Below are 24,365 nucleotides of genomic sequence, written 5' to 3' on the forward strand. Positions count from 1 at the left end.
TGAAAAATATATATAACTACCAAGCAGCCTTCCAGATGTACACATACAGCCGACACCCTACTCTGAAAAAGAATAGCAATTGACAAATACCTTCTGAAGTCATCCAGCACTACAGGCCGAAGACCAGAAAGGCGGCTGAGTTCTACCTCAAGATCCCTGGGTGACCTTGCAACCGCCAAGTCACCTCTCGTCATCCTAGCCATAAAACAGAAAAAGCCTTCCCTGCCTTACCAGAATGACATTAAGATGAATCAGACAATTTCTCTAAGGTATTCGAAGATTCCCTGGAGAGAATCCCTGGCAAGTCCACAAATATCAAGCATTATAACTAGAGTCACTGCACCTCATTTCTTAAGGAGGAGAAAATGAACAAAGAAAGGAACGTGTGGTCACCGAGCCTGAAAACTCAGAGCATTTAAGCTCCTTCTGTAATCTGAGGCGGGTCTCAAGAGAGGGAGACTGACGTGATGGAGTAAGAGAAGAGTTTGGTGGTTAGGACATGCTCCCCAGATATTTGGAGTCTTCATATTGGTCTTTGACAGTGTGCTGTTATTTTTCTATGATCTTCTTAAAGGTTTGGATTCGGGAGTGCTACCAAGAGGGTGGCAAGTGCTTTGATTATGGTTTTGTGGGCCAAACAGGACTGTCCTACCGTAGTGGGGTTAACTGGTCATAAACAAGGGTGCTGTATTCAAACTTCTGTGCTTTAACTTAACTTGTTTCCATGCTTTTCATTGTCCCAACAGTGGAAATTTTGGCTCTAGCTATAACTGGATCATTATTGAGGACAGGGGCAGGAAGGGTGCAGTCTCTTTCAGAGCTCAGCATTGGCAGAAAGTGTGCCCACCCATCTTAAGAATGGGGACATAGAAAAGGGAAAAGTGGGTGAACTGATTTGAAACAATGCTATCTAAAAGACACACACACACACACACACACACACACACACACACACACACACATACTTGCAGAGGTAAAAAAGAGCGCAGAACCAAACGGAGTGAAATCTCAGTAATACTCGGTCTTAGATTAAGAAATGAGGATCCAGGGACCCTGAAGCAATGGACAGTCTAAGAAGATACTATAGAAAGCTTCTTAATGGCGATTCTTAAGTGCCTTTCCATGGTTACTATCTCTTCAGCAGCTCTGAGAGCCCTTTTCACTTCCCTCGACCTATTTCAAACTACTGCCCGTGCTTAACTTGAGAACCTCCTACTCAATAAATTGCTTCTCCTCCCTCTTCCCTGGCCAATATCAAATCAATTGCTGCTCGACAGACTGCTTGGTTGCCATTTTCTCAAAGGCACAACGGAAAGAAACACATCTTATTTGTACATACATTAACTTAATTTCAGTCTCACCCACTCAAGCACAGCCACAATCCTTCAAACTCTGACCCTAGCCCATTTGCTACTTGGTGTCCATGGCAACCACCACCAGCTGCTCAGAGAGAGTTGCAAGGAGTGGCAGGAAAGTGCATCTCCCAACAGAGCCATTAACTCTTCTACATTAGCTCCCTTGATAACAGGTAGCAGAAGACCCATCCCCGAATCCTCAGGCATTTGCTTTCATTAGGGAGGGGTAATGTTCATTCTCCTCCCCAGAAGAGTTAGGGGCTGCTTCTCACACCCAACCTGTTGTTGAAGCTAAAACACCAATTATGAAATGTTGAAACTAAGCAGGAGGGCACTTTTTGCCCAAGACAACTTCCCAGTAGTAGTCTTCCCCAGTGATTCGGTACACTGCAGCCTCCACCATAACATCTTGCTTGCTGAATTACAGGCAGTGACCTCAACACCCCAAAAAACAATACACGTGAAATCCTAGCCACTTCCTTTTATGGTCCCTACCGCTCAGTGACCTACAACTCATTCTCTTCACTTTCTTAACTCATGTCAAGAATGCATGCATGATAATCTCACCATCAAACTCTATTTTTAAAGAAAAAGAGCAATGTTAATAATGGTCCAGGTACTGGAGGATTTAGGAGCCAAGAGAAAATGGTACGGTTTCTCCACATATAGAGAAAGCTGCTCAGTCTTCAAACTGTTTTCATGAGTTCCATATTACTGGCTTTGCTCAGAGAGCTCAGCTGAAAAGTTGTCAGATGGAGATGAATTTCCCTTTACCATACTCCAGAGGAAGATGGGGATGGTTTCGTGTGCAATCTCACTGCAGCAGAACTCAACACGTCTAACAAGACTTTTTTTGCATAAAGAGGACTAGTACAGACTCGATTCTTTGTGGAAACTGGAAAGGACCCGTTACTCAAATGTCCTCTTCATAGAATCTACATAAATAAGAATAATATTTGAAGTGGCAGAAACAAGTGAATGGTTTTATCTTCTCAACTGCATGAAAAAAGGAAACAGAAGGCTCTTATGCACAATCCTTTCCAGTCGAACTGCTGAAATGTAAAGAGACTGCTTTAAGCTGTCCTTGAAAGTAAGACATTCCTATCCATGCTGTCTGTGTCTGTTGTCCTGGATAAGAGCTAGTAATAAGTTTAAAGAAAAAGTGAAAAACAAATAAGACATTGTTGCAGCCCTCAAGGAGCTCGTGGGTTAGTAGGGAAGCAGAGAAGTAAACAGATGATCAGGTCTAAGTGCAATGACAGAGGGGAACACAGATCCTAATGGGAATGCACAAGAAACATGCCTGACTCGGAGATCAGGGAGCCTTTCTCCTGATGATTTGTTGAACTGAGTCTTCAGGGGCCAATAGTTCACCTGGTTTGGTGGAAGGGGGTGGAAATTTATATTTGCATAGGTATGACAAGCTCACTTGTCAGAGTGAATGCTAATAAGCAGTGCCAATTAGGAAACTGAGAATAACTCAGACGTCATAAAGCAGAATGGTTGAAACTTGATACCAGTAAGAAGATAAGCTGGGCTTCCCTCGTGGCGCAGTGGCTGAGAGTCCGCCTGCCGGGTTCGTGCCCCGGTCCAGGAACATCCCACATGCCGCGGAGCGGCTAGGCCCGTGAGCCATGGCCGCTGAGCCTGCGCGTCCGGAGCCTGTGCTCCGCAACGGGAGAGGCCACAACAGTGAGAGGCCCGCGTACCGCAAAAAAAAAAAAAAAAAAAAAGAAGATAGGCTATATTGACCAGAACACGACTCTACCTTTCATCATGACTTTTGATCCTCAAGAAACAGAATTTTTTCCACTAGGAAATACAGTAACTTGATATCTGAAACGAGAAGGTTCTGCTTAGGGATTAAACTATCCCATCATTTTACAATGAAGAAACTGAGGTGCTGAGAGAGGGACTAATACATAGTGGCCATTCAAGTAGTGAGTGAAAACACACAGATTTGAACCCAGATCTGATTCCAATGTCCATCTTCCTTGTGCCACACCACCCAAGACTATGCCAATACAGGGACCAAATAGATATCTACATATGGGTTCCCCTGAAAAGGCCACCTGCCTTCTCACCCCCATCCCACTTCCCACCCAACTGCCTGGAATTAGTGTTTAGGTTAAGAGTCTGGTAAGAAAACATACTAAACCAGAAAGATAACATTTGAAGTTAATATAAATTCTCATCCTTTTTCCTTGTATTTGGAGTCGTCTTCTTTCTCATCATCCACAAACACTGACTGAACACCTGCCTACAGGGCACCGTGTTGAATGATGTACACACTAATGAGTTTAAACTGGGGCCCTGCCCTCGAGGACTTACTGGGATGGCCGGACACATGCCTAGTTTGGGTAAATACTTAGTAGTCTGAGGGAAGGATGAGAGGTAGAAACAATATAGGAATTCACAGGAGGGAGTGATCACCAGACAACCAAACTAGAATATAGGCTTCATGAGGGCAGGGTGCTTTGTGTTTTGTTCACTGCCATATCCCCAGCACCTAAAACAGTTTGGAACCTAGTAAGTGCTCAATAAATATTTGTTGAATTAAATAAATAGCTTCTTGACATTTTCCAGGGGGAGAAAAGTCCGGACGTTTATCACTTGGAGAATAATTCCCAGTCCTGTGTGCACTGCATATCGGCGGCTTTTACCCATGGTGCACCACATAAACTCCCCAGGGAGACTTGCAGAAACGACTGCTCAGCCTATGGCTTAAACCTTTGCAAAAGCCTTGCCAAGCTGTGCCTTCTGCAGCTCCCTACCACGGATGGGTGTTTCCCAGCGATGAAGGGTAATGTGGAACCAGGGTTTTTTGTTTGTTTATTTGTTCATTATGACCTCAAACTCTTTTCAGCAAAAGGCACAGCCCTTTGATAGCAATGCAATTCTGGGAGACATGACTCCATTATTTGCTTGGCTCATCTAACAAGGCAGAACACAGATTCTGATTTCAAAGCAAGCTCCTTTAACGAGTTTTGGTTAGGCTTAAATGATAAACAGTTGCGATTACTGTCAGTAGGTATAGGTTGTAAATCTCTGTCTTAGATGCTTACATTCCATTAAGGGGGACTCAAGCGGGCATCACAATACGATTCCCTTTAAAAAGTGGAATCCAGAAAGAAAAGCAGCTTCAAAAGCAGTCATTTGTGCATCCCCAAATGGTCAAGTTCTTGGTCTTCCAAGGCTTTGTATTGGGTTATGATTTTGTCACTTATTTATCTTTATCATTGTACAAATTCTTATTACCTTTGGCTTCCAGAGCTTGGGAAGATATGTGTAATTGGAATGTATCAGAACAGTGAAGGGAAACCAAGCATTCACATAAAAAAATAAGAGAAGATAAAGCCATCCTGCCCTCACTGTGACTTACACTAACCTCGTGGTACCACAGTGCTGTGCCAGCATGTAATTTCAAGTCAAAGATTTATATTAACATGAATGGAGAAGGATCCGATTTTGTAATAAAAGAGAAATGCTAAATGTGTGTGCTCTCTGACTTCTTCCAAAAGCACACGAAGCTGAAATCATTTTCAGCTCTGCGGGCACACCTCCTAAGAAATTAGAACATCGCGTACCACCACACAGACACGGTGCTGAACATACTGCCTGCTGTGATCCTTTCACCTCTCAAGGGGTGCAGTTCAGAAGGTACTCGGTTTATGGCAGAGTAGAAGGAAAAAATAAAAAGAGAAACACACCTAGAGTAGTATACTCTAAAATCAAAAGTCTCTGATTATGAAACTTTCCTGGATTAAAGCAAGAATAAATACAGCCTTGTAGAGCTTTATGTATTTTTTTTCAAAGCAGTTTTGCAAAGTATCTCCTTCCATCCTCTGAGATTGGTAGGGTTAATAGTGTTTTCTCCATTACACAGATGAGAAACAGACATAAGAAGGTTAAATAACTTGCCTGAGATCACATCGTTAAGAGAGCTGAATTCTAGTTCTTGTTTCCAAAACAGCTACACCCATTTTACGTCTAGGAGGATGCATTTGGAAAGCAGCAATGGAAGTCTTGCTATACCATAGTAACTATGCCCTAACCCAGTCAGCTCCCCTGCTTTTGAAAGATATGGCAAATAACATTTACTTGGGGCTTGGGCATTTCTCTTTCCCCCTGCCTCACCCTGTTTCCTGAAAGAACAATTAAGATCCATCTGGGACTAATTATAGCAATTCTTGAATTTGAACTTGCAGCCATTACCCAATTGAGGTCACTTATTTTAAATTAACTTGCCTGGTCAGAACACAGTTTGGTTATCTTCAGAGCCCAGTGCAGAGAGGCACCAGCTCACTCAGACTTTTAATTAACTAGCTAAATAACCTGCACTGTGACAAACTGCCTGTGATTTGATGGAGTCATTCATTTGCATTAAGACAAGGATCAAAATGCATTGTCAGAGCTTCAGGGACTGAGTCTTAGAAACCTTCACACAGTCTCTTGTTCAAGGCTGTGAGCCTCTTCCCTTTAGTTCTCTCTAATTATTTTTCCTGTGCTTTTGTTCTGATTATCCAACATTTATCACAAGTGCAGCTTGTGATTAAACAATGACAACTCATGTCATATGCTGATAGGGAATCGAAAATGGGAGTCATAATCATATGAACCAAGCCCAAGGCTTTGAGAAATACTTAGGGGAAACCAAAGGGGAATTTCCCAGGATGCTCCACAATAAAGGAGAATTTCCAAAGATTGAGGCTATAACTGCTCCGTACTTAGGTAATAATACATAATAAATGTAGGTACTCAGTCTTTATTGAATCCATGGTGGGAGCTGATCATTCCACAGAAACAATGATAGTTCTTATGATTCGTAACTATCATTATAGCCGCTAACACTTAGTGACTGGGCTTGGAGTCAGACACATATGATTTTGACTCCAGGCTCCATTATGTTCTGCCTGTAAGGCCTCAGGCAAGTTACCCAACTTCTCTGTGCTTCAATTTCCTAACACGGAAGATGAAATGAACTGTAGTGCCTAACTTGCAGGGTTGTGTAAGGATTTGATGAAATAAAGCACATACAAAAATCACTTTACACAGTGCCTTGTACACAGTGAGTGCTCAATAAATGTTAGCTTATGTTTGTCTCTGTCCCACCACCAGGCCCTTGTCCAGGGCATCTTCCCACCTGGGCTCCTCCTTCCCTTCTCTCTGCCAAAAACAGTTCCCCTGCATCATTCAAAATCTAGTCTAAAAGACATCTTCCTCTCCAGGGCGGAAGCCTTCCTTGCATCTGAGCTTGTTCCATGCCCATCCCCGCAGTACATTTTTCTAGACTTTATATTATTTTAAATGGCACCTTCAATCTACTGCCTCATAAGCAATGTGGACTTTTCTTCAGGGTGTACTGAAGCCTTCCGTGTTAGAAACATTTATTAAGCACCACCTTGGTGCCATACACTGGGGCTGTGTGCTGTGGGGAAAAAGATAAGTAAAGAGAGAGAGGGGTGGAAGAAAGGGAAGGAATATTGGTTGAATCCCCTAATATCACGGGCATTCTGTTGGGAATTCTGCATTTCTGCATCTAGGCCTTACAATAACCTTAAGAAATAGCTGCCATTATGATCCCTACTTTATAGATGTGGAAAGTGAGCATCAGCGAGGGAAAATGACTTGTCCAAGGTCACTCAGCTACAAAGAGGAAGAACTAGGTCGGTTCTAGGTCGGTCTGACTCCAGAGGCCACTCCCACCACCATCATGTTTTACTACCCACCTCATTTTTTTTTTATCAATTGCAGTGACGCATATCAAAGCAATATGTAAACGACAAAGTACAATATATGTGACATAAAGCCACTGCAGTTATAGCAGATGCTGTTGGTGCCCTACCCATGTTTGGCACTAGCCGTTTCCATACATGCCAATGGCATCCTACTGTAAGCACATGCGATTCTCCACTTGAAGACTTTCTCTCAGCCTGAGAGTCAGACAAGTCAGAAGTGTTGGGGAGGAATTAATCCTCCTGACAGAAGCTACCAGCCAGTGGTGAATGGGAATTGAAAGACTCAGACCTCAGCTTCCTGGCCCTTCAGGTGGGCGTGCGGCACGCCACTCCCAGAGTTGCTCAGACCCACCCTGCTTATTCCTGCACCTGTGCTGGTTTCTTTCCCTTTGCTGTCCCATGTCCTCATTCCCCTACCAGCACATCCTAGAATCAACTCCCAATTAAACCGCTGACCCTCAAATCTCTGTCTCAGGGTTTACCGAGAAATTCCTCCTTTGGCACCTTTCCCAGGAGTCTGGGTGGGTGTTCTCAGGCTGCCCCCTGCCTGCCCACGGCTTCCCATGGGAGGTCCCCAAGGGAGCACCCCCGTAAGCTCAATATCCCCCTTCCTACCCCCTTTCATGAGAATCCATCATTGACAGTCCTGCTGTTAGCTTTTCAAAGTGCAAATGCTATCATATGGAAAGGCAGTTCTTTGAGTACAGTGTGCGTCAGAATAACCTGAGTGTTAAAATGCAGACTCCGTGGCCCTCACCTAGACTTTGTGAATCAGAATCTCTAGAGAGGGGTGCCCAGGTGCTTGCATCTTCACAGATTCTCCAGCTAATCCACACAGCATCCACTTTGAGAAATACTGTCCTAAGACATTCCCGAGGTTGAGCTACCAAGGAATGTGAATCATGTTCCTTAGTGTTCTCTCTACAGCCAAGGCCTCTGTGGATTCAAGTGAGAAAGCCTGGAATAGCTATGCCTCCTTGCTCCTGAAATGAAGCGTAGATGAGCCAAGTCCAGTTGTTACTGTCAGAGTGGGGCGGCCGGAGACTCCCGAGCAACGGTGTATAATGCAGAGGAGAGATCCATCTTCCTGACCCTGCCAAATTTCTGCTCTCACACCTCTCACCACCCGGCCCCAGCTCCTGTTCTCTCCTGTGGTAGAAACACTGTGATGACTACACATGAAAAATTAGGTTATGGCCTGTGCTCCTTTGTCTCTGGGCAGAACAATCCCCTACCTCCCCACACACATCTCCTTCAGAGCCACAGTTTCTGTGTGGTTTGAATTCATGGTTTTGATCAATGATGCAGGCAGGAGAAGAAGGGGCGGTGGAGGGTAGCACTGTGAGTTACTTTGTTGTTGGTTAAACCCCCAGTTCAGCTTATCCCCCTGAACTCCAACTGCAAACCTCAGCTCCTTTCCTGTACCTCCAACCCAGTGCTATCCTAACCAGTGGCCTCAATACCCCTCTGCAACAAGCTCTGATACCTCTCCAAATCCCTCACCCCATAGTGGCAGGAAACTACTTCTCTACATTTTAAGAGTGAGGACATAAAATCAGGGAAGGCTTCATGGAAGAGGCTGCATATAAGCGGGGCCTTGAAGGATAGATGTGATTGCCGCAGGGGAGGATAGAGGGAGGGAGGACTGCAATAGGAATAAGGCAGGGAAAACCTAACTAATACAGGTAGGGTAAGCATCAGGCATTGTGTTAAGAGCTTTAGATACATTATTTCATTTATTCCTCACTGCAAGTCTGTAAAGTAGGTGCTAATGATAGACCCATTTGACAAATGAGGACATTGAAACACAGAGTTTAAGTTAACTGTCCGAAGTCACACAGCTATAAAAGGGCAAAGTAGGGACCCAAACCCAGGTAGTCTAGCCTATACTCTTGACCACCCTACTTCGCTGCCTCTCAACTACTATGTTCCCTGTTTTACAGATGGAAAACTGACACTGAGAGTTTAAGGAACTTGCCTAAGGTTACGTAGCTTGCAATTGGCAAAGCTGGGATGCATTGGCCTTAGCGGATGGCCTTTTATTTACTGTGTAACCATTTATACCCCTTCTAACTTAGTTTTTCCAGTGAATCATTTCAGTCACAATTTCTTATAGAGCCAGCCCTGGCTTACCATCACAACAAATGCCTATTGTTGGTCCAAATAAAAATCTTCCCTCTAGTGTGTAAGCACTGTGAAATAACAAGGCTCTCCTGAAATCAAGAGAAATAGCCCTCTGAAATACATCTCTCTTTGTTTTCAAAATAGCATTCTCTTTAAGTCACCTGTTTGTCAGGCTCCCACTTATAAAAACCACAGGGAAAAACTTCTTTAGGTCTTTAGTTGGAGACAAAGTACTTTCTGTCTCTAACAGGTTATGAGTTAATCATTCTCTCCTCAGTCTGCTGTACATATTTCTGTTCTCACACTTCTCCTGCTGGGTTATAGTTGTCTGTTAACTTGGCAGTCTTTCCTACCCTAATGGTGAGATCCTCCAGGCTAGGGACCAGGTTTTGGTGACCTCTGTCTCCCCTGTGTCTGGCCCCAGGATTGGTACAGAGCAGGCATTCAACAAATGTTCATTGAAAGAAGAAATGAATGGAATGTGGTTAAGAGAAACAACGCTTCCATCCACTAGGGACTTCAGTCTCTATTCCTTCTGAATCCAGTGGTATGCAGGTAAACTGGCTCTCAAGGTGAGGGGAAAAGCCCTGATTTGTAGTGTTGGCTGATTTCTGTGGTGTAAATACTTCCACCATGGCTGACTTCGAGCTACCAATAGTTTATCGTGTCAGTGTGATCACAAAGGTGGATGAGCTATCAGATGAAGAAGAGAATGGAAAGTCAAATAGCCAGAGTGAAAGACCAACCCAAACATTTGTGAATTAGGAGAATTCTGTGTTTCACCTCCCAGGAACTAAGCCTCTATCATTTGTCGTCCATTTGCAAGTTGAGATAAACTTAAATGACATGGCTCCCAGAAGAGAGAGAAACCTGCCAAGTAAGCAACTATCCTGAAAACCAAAGGCCCGAGAAACACACTAGGTTTCTGAGAGATATTTACTTTTACTTGAAAATAAAAACACATTCACTTGCTTCCTTCAGCCAACAGAAAATTTCACAGATGAGGGTATCAAATGTTGGAAGCATCGCACGGACAGAAAGCGCACTCACAGAGGCAAAATCAGGGAGTTCTAAGGAGAACATCTCATTCGACACATCCCCACACCATGTTTCTTCCTCTCCCCTCCTGACGTGAAGGCCTCAACATCCTGGGCTGAACCTGGGTCGCTAAAACTCTACCCAACCGTCCATGGTTCAGTTTTGCACACAGTAACGGAGCTAGTAAGTAAATGGCAGGATTTGAATCCAGAACCATCTGACTTCAATGTTCACGGCTCTTTCTAGTACATCACCTTTAATAAATACCTATTTGTTCTAAGCTTTAAGGGTGATTCAGATCGCATCTATAAAGAGTTTTAGACTCTTACAAGTTTCAATTCTATAAGGTGTCATTTCAGGTGACATACTAGAGTTGTTGATCCTGATAAATATCTAAAGATGGAAAAGTGTGACTCCTGGGCCAATGAAGAAGTCCCACGTTATCCCACCCATCCTCTAGTGGTTGTGGCTGGAAAAGACACACGTTGGAGTGACTGCTCAGCCTTATGCCAGATGTTGCCTTTCCTTTTTTTTTTTTTAAAAATACAAGTAACGAGTCTAGTGGCACTGCCAAGCCTTCTACTTACCACTCATACAGTCCTTCAAGTAGATCTTGAAATTCAGGATTATAGTGCTTTGGGCCCAAACAATTTTGTAAGATCTACAGAGAAAAGAAAAAAGATACAACTTGATATTTAGAATAAAGTTGTAAATATTAAAACAAAAGTTGCTATAAGTGTGAACATAAAATAGGTGACAGTAAATTTCATAAAAGTATGCATAAAGAACACCGTTATTTAAAATGTATTGTTTAAAATAAATTATCGCTGATTTGGGGGGATAGCCAACGCAAAATGCAGAGACTACAAAAGTCACACACATGGCTACGTTGAAGAGAAACTAATGTTCTTTTTGCTGTATTATTCTAGGTTGAATACTAGTTAAAATCACCCCTACCTCACCTCCCGGAAAAAACATCTAGAGTTATTTCCAAATAAAAATAGGGTGCTGTGAAAGGCCTTCTAGATGAGATACTCCAAGAAAAGACACAGTGTTTGGAAATGCATCACATTACAGGAAGTTAGATGATGGAAAGGTCCAGATGTTTTAAGTATTTATTATTGGCCCTATGACCAAGGACTCTAGCTGATCAAAGCTGCTGGGCTTCCTAGGTGGGGCAGTACATGGAAATTGCCTTAGGAAAGGCTTTGTAAGCTTCCACATTTGTCATTTGTATGCAGTCCCAGGCATTATCTGCTACCTCCCAGACTGCCCATCATTTTGCTCCCTTATAAGACTCGTGAACCTTTGAAAGTAGATGGGGATACTCTTTTAAGATTTGAACCATAAGGCAAATTAACCGTATTTTATCTGGACAGGAAGACATGATCTTTATTCTCTTCCCTAAAGACACAACTGCATTCAGGCAATATTACCCACCACTCCTGATGGTACACCAGAGGATTTTCAGTGACCTCTGGATGAATAGATTCTATTTTCACACAGTTGTATTTATTTTCTTGTATGTAGTTTCATGGATATTATTGCTTTGGACACCGCTACCTTTAAGTAAATGAGTAGCTATAAAGATAAATGTTAAGAAAATAATAGTATTGTGGTATGTGGATAGATCACAAATTGTTAAGGAAGTTTGTAAGGAAATGAAATTCGAGAAATGATGTTTAAGGGCTAATACAATGAGGTGTTCCCACCAAGATCAACATGCATTGAAACGGTCCCTTATTCGTACGAGCAGGAATAATCTGTTGCTCCTTTAACTTACGTGTGGCCATTTACTGCCTCTTATTTGTATGTTCTCTTTGCCTCTCCCACTGTTTACATCTTCCGCATACTCCACTCGTCTTAGTGAATGCCATATTGAAGTCTGGGAAGTGAAACGTCCCAAAGACATGTTCTTTGGTGAAATCCCTGTCCTCTAATCTTCACATCCTAGCATTTTATTTGATGATTTTAGATTTGATAAAATAGATTTTATTTTCTATTCAGTTGCCTTCTCTCTGCATAAGCTTCCCCTGAAGACAGTATACACAGTGATGAGATTTCTCGGTTATACTCCCGTTTTCCTTCTTTATGAAAAGCTTCAACCTTTTGTTTTCCATCTGTGCCACCCCCACTACTGGGCTGGCTTTGGGTGATTGTCTCTTCTCGGCCTCACTCATCCAGCACATTTGTTCAAGTGAGATGACCGCAATATGAAGCACTGTCATTCGGTTAGAGAGCGTGTGCGTGCAGATTGAGATTATTAGAAAAATAATTCTAAAGGAATGGACTTCTGATATATTTTTCCTAAGGCTAAAGCAATTTAGTAGCTCGGGGTTTTCACTCAAGAAAATGAACGGCTTTTATCATATCTGATGGAAGACTTCTTTTGGGAAGTCTGGCATATTCTGAGGCTGATTTCTGTAGCTTACCACCATTTAACTCCCAACACAGCTGAAATCAGATAGGTTGCCGTAGGACAGCAGTATCTTTTTGTAACTGAGGAAGTAGAAAAGGGAAGGGGGGGCGCTGAAGAAATGTCTTCTCTTTGAACACACACCCAAAAATGTGGTCTAATAGCTTTTTCTTAAAGAGAAAATACCTATAAACAGGTAAATCTGGTGAATTAAAACCAGAAACCTCCCTCATTTCTCCCCCCAGCCCACCACATGTTCTCAGGGTACCTAAATCAAAGGGAAACAGATTAAGGTGAACGGCAAGGAATGTTCTGTACTCAAAGCAAGATCAATCATTATACATAGATCCTTTTTTGGCACCAATGTAGAAAATCCAAACGTGGAGATACTTAGGTCTGCAAATAACCTAATCTGCATACCAGATGGATCTAAGGGAAAAAACACAGACACTTTTCCACACACATATTTTTTTTAAATATGAGCATAGAAAAACAGATGCTTTTGCCCCCAAAGGGTCTGTGGGCCTCTCTCGAGTAGTCTTATGGAGGAATTTAACTTCAGATTTCTAAAATTACAAAAATGTCTAGATTAAGCATTAAATTGGAAGAGAAAGGGCCTCTAGAAAACCAGCTGAACATCTTCTGAATTATTTTTAACTGCTCAGTGATACCCAGCCCCCAATTTCACAGGGAAGTGGATGGAGGAGTCAGTAAAGGGAGGTCTCCCCCAGATGGGTAGACTATGATTCACTGACCTTCAACAAATAATTTAATGCTCTGCCACCTGCATGGTTCGGTGAATGAAACTGCTGTTTAAGTTTCAGTGAGTGAGGATTGTGGCATTATTTCTTTCAGGTCCTATTTGTGGGCGTAAAACTAAATCTCCTTAAAACAATGAATTTTATCTACATTTCACACATATTCCCTTATTGCCTTTATCATATCTACCATCGTATCAAGCTATCCATCTTCTCCAACAAATCTGACAGAGGCACAGTGAACACACAACATGGATCCGGGAACTTGATATTTCCTCCTTAAATTTCACACAGTAGACCGTAAAATGGCTTTTATACTTGAAGCTCTGAAACTAGTTCAGAAAGAGCGATTATAATTACTGTAAAAGCAAAGCTGAATATTCTCTTGGTTACCAAAGTCATTAAAGAACTGAGGGTACAATTTATGCCTTGTTCATCTGTAACAGATGGAAAGAAAAAAGATTTAAGACTAACTGAACAAGAAGCGCTCCCATTAACTTGTTCCTTTGTGCACCGTGTTACGCACAAGCCTCCCATCCCACCCCTACTCTGATAAGCCCTGCATCAAAACTTCAAAGAAAGGAAAGATCAGGAGCAAAACATGACACTTTTGGCAGTGAGGCCTCACTCACTTAGCTCACATCAGTAGAATCATTGCTGCCCTACGTGAGTAACATTTCAAGATAATTGACATGTACTCTCTTAAGTATCGGGAATTTGAGCATTTCTGATGGAAACCTTCCCTCAGATGTATTATAATTTCCCTAGGTTTTTCAGCAGAAATTACTGAACGCCATACCCTGATGACTCAGGCACTCAGGATGAACGTCCATGATTATACTGTGCTGTAGTACAGTGTTGTCTGCTTTTTGGGGGGACTCCTCTTTCCCCTTTAAGTCAGTTTGTCACTTCCTCTGCCGCTAATGTACCTCTGTCTAATATCACCACCCCCCTCCATACACACCCCTTCTACTGTGTAGCTTTTCACTTACTGTGAACTAGAAAACCAAAATTGGTAAGAACTGTATGTTAAATAAGAGCTAAGAAGGCACTGAAAGTAAGGATGAGGAAATAATTACGGCTTTTAACGCAACAGCTTTGTGACACCTAGAGGCCCCTATCTTTAGATAACTTTCCCACCTCTTCCAGTTTAAACTAAATTTTGAAAGCATAGTGCTGTGAGAGAGCTACCTTCAAATAAGTGAGTTTGCTTTGCACAGACCATCTGGGCATGGATTAAAGGGGATATTCTAATAGCTTCAAGTTTTTCTGAACCTGAAAAACACTATCTTAGTGAATGACCTCCCTCCACGGTTATTTAACTGCACACAATTACATAACGCACGTCCCAAACACTTTTGTAGATGTTATTCAGTTTAATTCTGACAACAGTGCTGAGATAGGAAAGGCCAGGCTCATGGTCCCAGGTTACAGGTAAGGAAATGGAGGCTGGAGAACGCTGAGTGATTTGCCCACAATCAAACTGAGTATGTGACTAAGGCTGGGCTCCTGGGCTCTCTTTCGGGGGTCGTCTAACTCTTAAGTTTTCTGTGCTGCCTTTCTTACGCTCAGAAGAACACTAAACCCTGCCTCTGGTGAGACAGACTTACTCTGTTTCCTTTGGGCTTGCTTCTTTATTTCTCCCCAAGCTCTGCCAGATGTCCTTAGGAATCGTGCTCATTTTTCTAACAGAACTCAAAACCCTCTGATTTTATTATGTTGAAGGTTCTCAGGGAATTAAAAATTCAACAAATGTATGGTCCCAACTTGCCATCAAAGTTAACAAACATCACCAGGAAGGATGTTTCTCACAAGCGGACACTGAAGAATACATCCCAGCAGATACCTAACGGCTCATTTTGTGTCACAGTGGTGTAAGAAATCACCTCCTCAAGACATTCATTAACCTTTCATTTCCTCCGTAAATGATCAGTCAGATACGTGGCTCATATTTTAAATTAATCAAAAATAGCGCTCTCTCGCTCTCTCTCACTCTCTCTCTCTCGCAGTACTTAAAATGAATTGAAATAAGCACGATATTTAAATATGTGGTTCCACACCGCTGGGCCAGCTTAAACCTCATCTCCTCCAGGGAGCCTTCCCTATCCATCCCAGCAGGCCTTAGACATCTCTTCTTCCTCTTCTCCGAGAACCTAGAGTAATTCTTGATATTTGACATTTAGCACATATTAAGAAACCATGTAATGTACTGCCAAGAGCGTGGGTTCTAGAGGTACACAGACCTAGGTTCTAATTCCAGCTTTAGCATTTCTTAGCTGTGTGGCCTTGGGTAAATTACTTAAATTCTCTTTGGTTGAGATATCTCATCTGTAAAATGAGACTTATGATACTTAATCTGTTTAATTATTCTAGGGATTAAATACAGCACCTAGCGCAGTGCCTGGCATATACTAGGAACTCAATTAAGGGCAGTTGTTTTTAATATTATCATTATGACCTTTTATATATAGTTCTGGTTTGATATGTGTACATTGTTTTCTCAAACTGTTTTTAGACCCTTGACAGCTGTGTCCATAGAGGAATATATGATGAAGTTTAATGGCCCCTTACTTGCACAGGTTCTTTCTGAGGCCTTATTCCAAATATTGTATTCATAATTTTGTATTATTTTTCTTAAAGAAGGCTCTTAAAGTGATATTAGCTTCAGGCCTGCACAAAACCTGGTTGCGCCCCTGGTTGTGTCTTTAACCTCTATCATATCCCCCTCCTCACTCCCACTCCTGCATACAGTCAGTACTGTACAGTCAGTACTCAAAACAATGACATTTTATAAAATCTTCAATTAACCAGAATTTTTGCTGTACTTAACTATAAGGAAATAAGCTTATGTCAGGTATTCTGTGAAAACCTTTCAACTGCCAACCAATATATTTAGTTGGAAAATATTCGATCCACTTACATATTTTGAGATAATAAAAATGCGCTTTGTAAACGGTAAAGCTTCGTATTAATACGGTACTACTCATGAAAATTTAGGATAAGAGTGATGACCCTAAAGCAGGGTTTCTCAATCTCGGCACTACTGACACTCTTGGCTGGATAATTCTTTGTTGTGGGGACTGCCCTGTGCATTATAGGATATTTAGCAGCATCTCTGGCCTCTACTCACTAGATACCAGTCCCCCCCTCCTAGATGGGACAATCAAGATGTCTCCAGGCATTGCCAAATAACCCCTAGGGGAAAAATCCCTTCCCCCACTACCTTAAGGCACATTCAACACCAAAAGATGTACAGGTGTTCACAAGTCTTTCATATTAAGGTAAGAAAAGGAAGGCAAGCATTTTAGAAAAGTTTTTTTTTTTCTCAACTGCTTCTGCTAGAAAAGTTTTCAATAAGCAAAAGCAACCTCGATTAACCTGAAAAATCACATTAACCCCATTCCTTGAGTGTTCTATTCCCTAAGCATTCCAGATAAAGAAAGAAAAATGTACCATACATTCTATTTTCTAATTTGTATGCAAAGTTCAGCCCATTTTCCAGCTCAACAGCTAAGTACAGAAATCCAGTTCATGGGTGAGGGATCATCAGTTTCATCACTTTTGCCATCTATTTTAGGTGATAATGATGCCACTGGCCTGGAAGTTTAGAGAGCTTTCTTCCCTTGCTGTTGACATTTTTAACTTTCATATTAGCAATTCTCCCTGTATCCTATGCCTGAAAGTAAAATGCAACAAAAAGAAATCTGGCCCAACTAACTATGATTTACTATATATAAATGACCTAACGCTTTGTCGATTATTTAAAAGTAATTTGCTCTAGCCATCCCAATGACTGTGCAATTGAAAATGCCCTTGAATAAGCAATATTTCTTATTTTTTATTTCTGCAGGTTGTGATCCTGGGGAAGCATTCAAGGGGTTACCACTACATGCTTGCTAACCTGGTAAGAACAAGCAGAGCTTAAGTTTCCAGGGCATTATATTCTATTTAGTTTGTGTCACCTGTAATCATCCCTAAAAGAAATACAAGAAGAACCTAATGTGTTCTCTAGACACTTCGAGAAACGGGTCAGGATGATACTAAAACCTGAATGCAATAGCCTTGTTCTCAATTATGCTGTGTCTGTTTTAGCTGTGAAGCTTATATCCTCTCCTCGTTGAAAAACTAATAATTTGATATGATTCTTCACTGATTATTCTTAGATTTAATTTGGAGTTGAAACGTCAACCATTTTAATCAGGTTTCAAATGTAAAACAAGGGACAGGGGACACAAGAAACTGACTCTTTCCCCAATTAATCCGAGCGTACGTGCACATTAGTATTGGATTTGTCTTTCTAGAAACAGGCCACTACCAAATCTTTCCAAACCAGATGTGAGCAGTAGGTTTGAACACAGAACAATTAAGTAGTCCTGTCAAAGTGTATAGCCACCTTTCTACGTATACCAAAACACAACTTGAATCTTCACCTTCAAACTCCCCATGCCTTTAAAATTTGTGACATTCTAGAAATTACTTTTTACTAAGGTTGGTTTGTAGGTCTTCTTTCTCTAAAAGGACAATTGGTTTAGGAATTAACAAAGTGGCTTCTAAATCCGTAATATATGTTTGGCAGAGGTTCTGAATAATACCATCTCCCTGTAATGAAAGAGGAATGGTAAATTATCACTATGATACTAAGAATCTATTAAATTATTACATAACATGAGTTCTAGCCCCAACTTTATTTCATTAGCACAAGAGAATCATAATCATTATAGAGCTCTTAAACCAAAAGAATAGCAACAAAGGTGAAAGATTATCGTAATTATATTCTTAGATTTCTTAAATCAAAGAAAAAAATCTTATTTTAATAATGAATATTTTTAAATGAGAAAGGAAATGCTACTTAAACCTCCTTAAGAAGTGTGTGCGCTCAAACACTTTATAAGATGAAGATTAGAGCTACTGCTTTGAAATGTTGTGTGCATCTTGTCCAATAAATTGCTCAAAGTGGAGCGCTTCAGTCCATTGTAGGGATAAATGAATCGACTCTTTTAGGAGAAGAAATCTTGATTCTTAATTTACATCTGAGTACATCCAATTTGATTTTAGACAACTGATAGGTAAAGGATGTTTGTTGACTCGCTGGGGGTTAGGCCAGGCTTTGGCAGGAAACATGGAGGTTATAGCAAGGTATCTGAGGCAGGTATTGATGGATTTTTACCATTTCTTTCTCACCCATAAGTATTTTGTTCTCCTTCCTTCCTTCCTCTCTTCCTTCCTTCTTCCCTCTCGCTTCCTCTTCTCCTCTGCCTAGGGTTCACTCAGCACTGATGGTACATGAGACAACTTTAGGTAGTGCACACACGAACTTTTTTTTATTACAATGGTAAATGTATTTATTTACTATGTACTAGAAAAACATAAAACTAGCACATCAAAACCCAAATTTTATGGATGTTATTACTTCATACAGGGCTAGAGATTTAACAACAAATGAAATAACTGTTTATGTCAAATGTGTCAAGTAAACAATAGCATGTTGCTATAAACAGATATAGCAAAATCTGTTTGGGGTATATGCAGTTGTGGTGCTACATGGATGACTGAAGTTTGGGAAAGAGCATTGAACTAGGGGTCAGAGACTTTGGGTTGTCCTACTGACTTTGCTACTCACTAGCTATGGGATGTTGGATAAGTCACCTCACCTTTGAGGACCTCAGTTTCCATACTGTAAAACTCAGATGGGAGTGGGGAGTTCATTGATGTATTGGTTGGATCCTTTAGAAGCAGATGCTGAGATATAAATAGAAGTGCAAGACATTTATTGGGAGTAATGCCTGTGAAAAATAAAAGGGAGAGGGACACATGTAGCAAGGGAGCCCTTCAGACCACAATTCAGGTCTGATATCAGCGAAGGAGGGGAAAAGGAAGGAAGTTTGAGGGATAGTTAGGGAGCCTGGGATTGACATGTACACACTGCTATATTTAAAATGTTTAACCAACGAGGACCTACTGTATAGCATAGGGAACTCTGCTCAATATTTATGTAACAACCTAAATGGGAAAAGAATCTGAAAAAGAATAGATAACACGTATGTATATAACTGAATCACTTTGCTGTACACCTGAAACTAACACAACGCTGTTAATCAACTATGCTCCGATATAAAATTAAAAGTTAAAAAAAAAAGATCTTCAGACCATGGGCTAGCACACCTGGGAGCTACAGTGCAACAACTCCACCTGGAGGAGGCCCATGCTGCCCCCAAATGGCAAGCCACTGTACCCCGACCTTGCGCAGCCACTGGCTGGCAACTGCCTGGGAAGCACCCACCTCCCGCTTGCGAGCTGGGGTAAATCCTAAAGGCGCCTGAAGCTGGAGACTGTCGGCTAACTCACGTCCTGGAGGCAGGTTCTATGTTAAAAGATCTAAGCCTGAGCCCTGCACATCAATGGCTGTCTCAGTTGGCGTAAGGTGACCAGATGATCTATAAAGGCCTTTCCCATTCTGGATTTCTAACTGGGCCTCTCTAATCCTACTGACAATCCTTCAGAACTTTGGTTTCAATTTTGAGACCCAGACCTGACAGAAGTGAAAGCATGTAGAGTGACAGAACTGCAAGAGAAAATCACTAGGACAAGGTTGTGGAAAAGAATGGTAAACTGGATGCCTAACACAGAACTCAGAATTATGAAACCTTGGAAAGATGCCTACTACAAGAATAAGCAAAGTCTGTTCCCTCAGAAAGAATGTAATATATAGTGTCATGTCAGTCTGGATAATGAAAACATGAATTCATTTACCATGCTTTGAGCTGCCACCCCTTCTCTTCCTCTAGTGACCTTCTTTCCATTTGAACACAGCCATGTGTCTCCATAAGTCCCTGTTCTCTATATCAAATTGCATATGGGCAATACAGATAGGAACCGTTACTAACCTCTGATAAAACAATGAGCCACGTTATGCCTTCTGTGGTTACCAGATTTTTTTAAGCAGCTAAAAATACCCCCAAAACACATATACATATATACACACAGCAAACCAAAACTATTTAGGAGTCATTTAGATGATCAAAAACGGGTAAGTGGAGCTAAGAAGATGTTTCCTTTCAAGATGAGCCAGCTGGATGAAAGCTGAGGACACATACACAAGGGAAGAAGTTCTCATCTGAATCTTGGTGTAACAACAGCACAGAACCACTGCCTTCTTCTACAGATGCAAAATCAAAAACACTCACACTGCCTACCTAAGCTTTCTGGAACCACCTGCACCAGAGCCCCAAGTGTCCCCTTTGCTACTAAGTCCCATCTATCCAGCAATGACTTCTATGTGCCTTTACATGGACCTTCCCTGGTAGCAATCCTAAAGTGACAAGACCTGGATATTCTGTAAATGTTTCAACAAAGACCTTTCATAGGTCAAGGTGTACATTTCAGAATGGACAACAAGCTGCAGAAAGTTCTAACTTGTTGAAACCCCTGGAAGAAACAAAAGATTTCATCGGGAGCACAGGCCAGAGATGTGATCTGGTCAGGTCAGAAGTGGACATGCCAATAATCAAAGAGTTAGTAAGTCTCTTACAAATTCTGTATCAGTCAGTGGTGTCATTTCTTTTTAGGGGTTGTTCCACAATTGATTGTTATTTCCTCTTCCAGAACTCTCCCTAGGGTGGTAATGTGTCTCTACTTTAGTACCAGAGGTAACCAGCAGGTATACAATTTGTGAGTCAAGCAGCCTCTCTCTCTTTCATGGTAAGGTCCTGGATCAGGATCCTTTCCACTGCATTCCCAGGCATGTTGTGTTGTGATTTGTTTCATATATGTCAATAACAGTGTGCACTGGGCTTCCCTGGGGGCGCAGTGGTTGAGAGTCCGCCTGCCGATGCAGGGGACACGGGTTCGTGCCCCGGTCCGGGAAGATCCCACATGCCGCGGAGCGGCTAGGCCCGTGAGCCATGGCCGCTGAGCCTGCGCGTCCAGAGCCTGTGCTCCGCAATGGGAGAGGCCACAACAGTGAGAGGCCCGCGGACCGCAAAAAACAAAACAAAACAAAACAAAAATATTAATAGTGTGCCGAACCCTAGACTAACCCTAGGCATAATAAAGAAAAAAAGCACTAGACCAGGAGCTAGGAGATAGGTTCGAATCCCAAGAATTGATCTAACTAGCCTGTGACAAACCAAACCTCTCTAAACCTGTTTCTTAATCTGTAAAATGAAGAGATAGACCAGATCAGGGTTTCCCAAAGTGTGCTATTTGTACATGAGATGATTTGAGGTAGTATATGGCAAAATTTCTTAGACTGATTAGTTTTGAATTTATATTAAATGTGTATTCAAAAAAGATAACTCTCCCGTCAATTCTATGAAGCTAAATTAGATATTTAGATTAAAAAGCTTAGTCGATGTAAAGAAAATATATGAGGTAAAGACTAGTTCAGATGATCCACCCATGCGGCAAAAAAACCCTGTAAAGGTGGTATATTAGAGGCTAAAATTTGAAAAACACTCCAAGGTGACTTCCAGCTCTACATTTCTTCCCTCGTGGAGGGTCAGTTTGGACCAGGGAAGGCCAGGAGTGAGAGTGTAGGCGCAGCAGCTGGGTGAATATAGAGGACATAAGTGGCGAAGCACAAGCAGAGCCCTGTTAGCCTTGGGGTATTGTCATAGAGCAGACTTCAAATCAGTCCAGGGGGGCAAAAGCCAAGCAAGGTGTTGAGTGCCCTTAGCTACATTCTAAACAGAGCTGCAGCTCTAAAAGATCAATCAAAGCCATTTAACAGTTGACACAGAACAAACTGGATCCGGGTTGAGATGACTCAACAACAGATGTTCAGTACCCAGCCCCCCAAATAAACCAAAACTCTCCAAGCATTTGAAGCGCCCTGGGGAAACTGTAAGCCACGGTAGGACTCATTCAGTGCTGCGCCAGTTAACCTCTGCCTTAGAAGACCCGACGGTTTCCTTGCCTAGGCTGAGACTGGTCCCAGGGTCGGGGACAGTTGTGGACCCTACAAGTGGAAGTTAGGTAATGTCAGCTGCCAGCGGGAGAGGGCCGTAGGACCGGTGATCAAGTTAGCCATTGTGCCAAGAGACAAAGGGGGAAGAGCGCTGACTATCTGAGACTCCTCCCTGCTGTGCTAGCTGTTCTCTTTAGGCTTTTCCTTTAATGTCTCCAGTGAGGAGAGACTTCCTACCCACCCATTTCCCCCAAGCTTTTTAGAGATCAGGAAACAGGCTCAGAAAAAATACATGACTTGTCTGAAGTCTCACAGCTAATCCATTGCCAAGCTAGGTTTCCAGTTCAGGTTGGTCGGACACTTTACCAAGAGCATCTCGCTCTTCTCATTTTACCCACTCAAGCATCTCAGTGAGACAGAAGGCCAGCCCCGCAAAGGTCACATAAGAACATTTGCAAAGACATAAATGTATATGAATGACGTATAAACTATAAATTTATGACGGTGAAGTAATCAGAGAGAAAAAGACTTAAAAAAAACAAGGACAGCTTTGTGAATCTGGGTTTGAAACGCGTCCAACGGGCCAATATGAAACGTATCTTAGCAGGCACCAGTTACATCTCCATCACTGTCTTCTCCCCTGCTACATTCATATTCATCCTGTCTCTCTCTCTCCCTCACACACACACACACACACACACACACACACACACACACACACACACTCTCCTCTCCCCTGCTCCCTCATCCCTCTTCTTTCTCTTGCTCTCTCTTCTCTCCTTCCCTCACCATCTGCCCCATTCATATGATTAGTATGCCAGAAAATAATGACGGGGAGTACTAGATTATATCTAATTTTTCTAAAATTTTACTAAAACAAAAGCATTAGTCAAAAAATAGAACTCCAAAGAAGCACCCAGGAGTAACTGGAGCTTGGAGAAGTGAACTCTGCAGCTTCCCAGATCTAGGGATGTACCTGAAACAGAGGGGCCCACTTTGTTTAAAGAGAAAACAAGTTTGAATGAGATTGAATCATGCTGTTTTGCTTGACAATAACAACTGTTCCCTTCTGCTCCCTTCCCCTCCCAGGTCTTCTTGTTCTGTTCTCTACTCTTTCCCTTTCTTTGTACTTCCATTTTTAATGTTCTAAATAAAAATTCAAATGCTCAAAGTCACGTGTTGTGATCACTGACACCTCAGCAGATAGCATGTAAACACAGAGCTCACTGGGCTGAAGCCCAGCCTTACAGGCAAAGTAGGTGAGCTTGAAGGCAAAAATCCCCCCTGGTCCCCAATGCCAGGAGCCCAGTCACCTCCCCTGGGTACACAGCTTCTCTGGTGGTTCAGGATTCACTTTCTTCTCCAAATGAAGATAGGATACAGCAGAGTATCAAGGGAATGAGGAGTGGGGACTGGGCAGGGGTCCAACGCCCTACCATGCATTTAGAAAGACACAGGCGATTGTCAGCTTAAAGTAGCCAACTTTGAGACTCTCGTTCCCCCTCTCCAAAAATGCCTCCATTATAGTCAACCATCCCTGCCTCCCCCACACACACACCCCACCTGAAATTAACAAGGAAAGATCACTTCCTACTCAATGTTCTAGCAAGATGCATTGAAAAAATTCTGTTTTCTCCCCCGGGCCCCTCCCACATCATATCTGCTAAAACAGTGCTTCTCAAATTATCTGTGAAGAAGGGCCAGATTTTCCCCAAAATATTCACACAATAAAAGCGCAATAATAAATTACTAAAAAACATGAAATAAACAAAACAAGACATATAAAATACAAGCCCAAGATTTTTTAGTATTAGATTCAACAGCCATATTACTCTGTCAACTTGCTTATAAACTAAAGGCTTATATTCAGTTTCTCTCCTTCTATCATCTCTGACTGGTAACAAACAGCAGACCAGCACCAGTCCACACATACTTCGGTTAGTATTACTCTAAAGATTTTTATAACAAGTTCGTTTTTCTATATACCACGTATATGCCCAATACCTTGTTCACTCTACTACAAGGAAGACG

The 24,365-nt window shown here is 42.0% G+C and overlaps 1 protein-coding gene across 1 annotated transcript in view; it reads left to right on the top strand.

Annotated features, from left to right (window-relative positions):
- The window catches only part of GRIA3 (glutamate ionotropic receptor AMPA type subunit 3), a 289,783-nt gene that overhangs the window by 158,266 nt on the left and 107,152 nt on the right, over positions 1–24,365 (top strand). The window contains exon 5 of the mRNA XM_032620571.1: positions 17,280–17,333. Within this exon, the coding sequence (XP_032476462.1) occupies positions 17,280–17,333 (54 nt within the window). The remainder of the gene's footprint in view (positions 1–17,279; positions 17,334–24,365) is intronic.

Source organism: Phocoena sinus, chromosome X, assembly GCF_008692025.1.
Source record: "Phocoena sinus isolate mPhoSin1 chromosome X, mPhoSin1.pri, whole genome shotgun sequence".
Taxonomy (NCBI): domain Eukaryota; kingdom Metazoa; phylum Chordata; class Mammalia; order Artiodactyla; family Phocoenidae; genus Phocoena; species Phocoena sinus.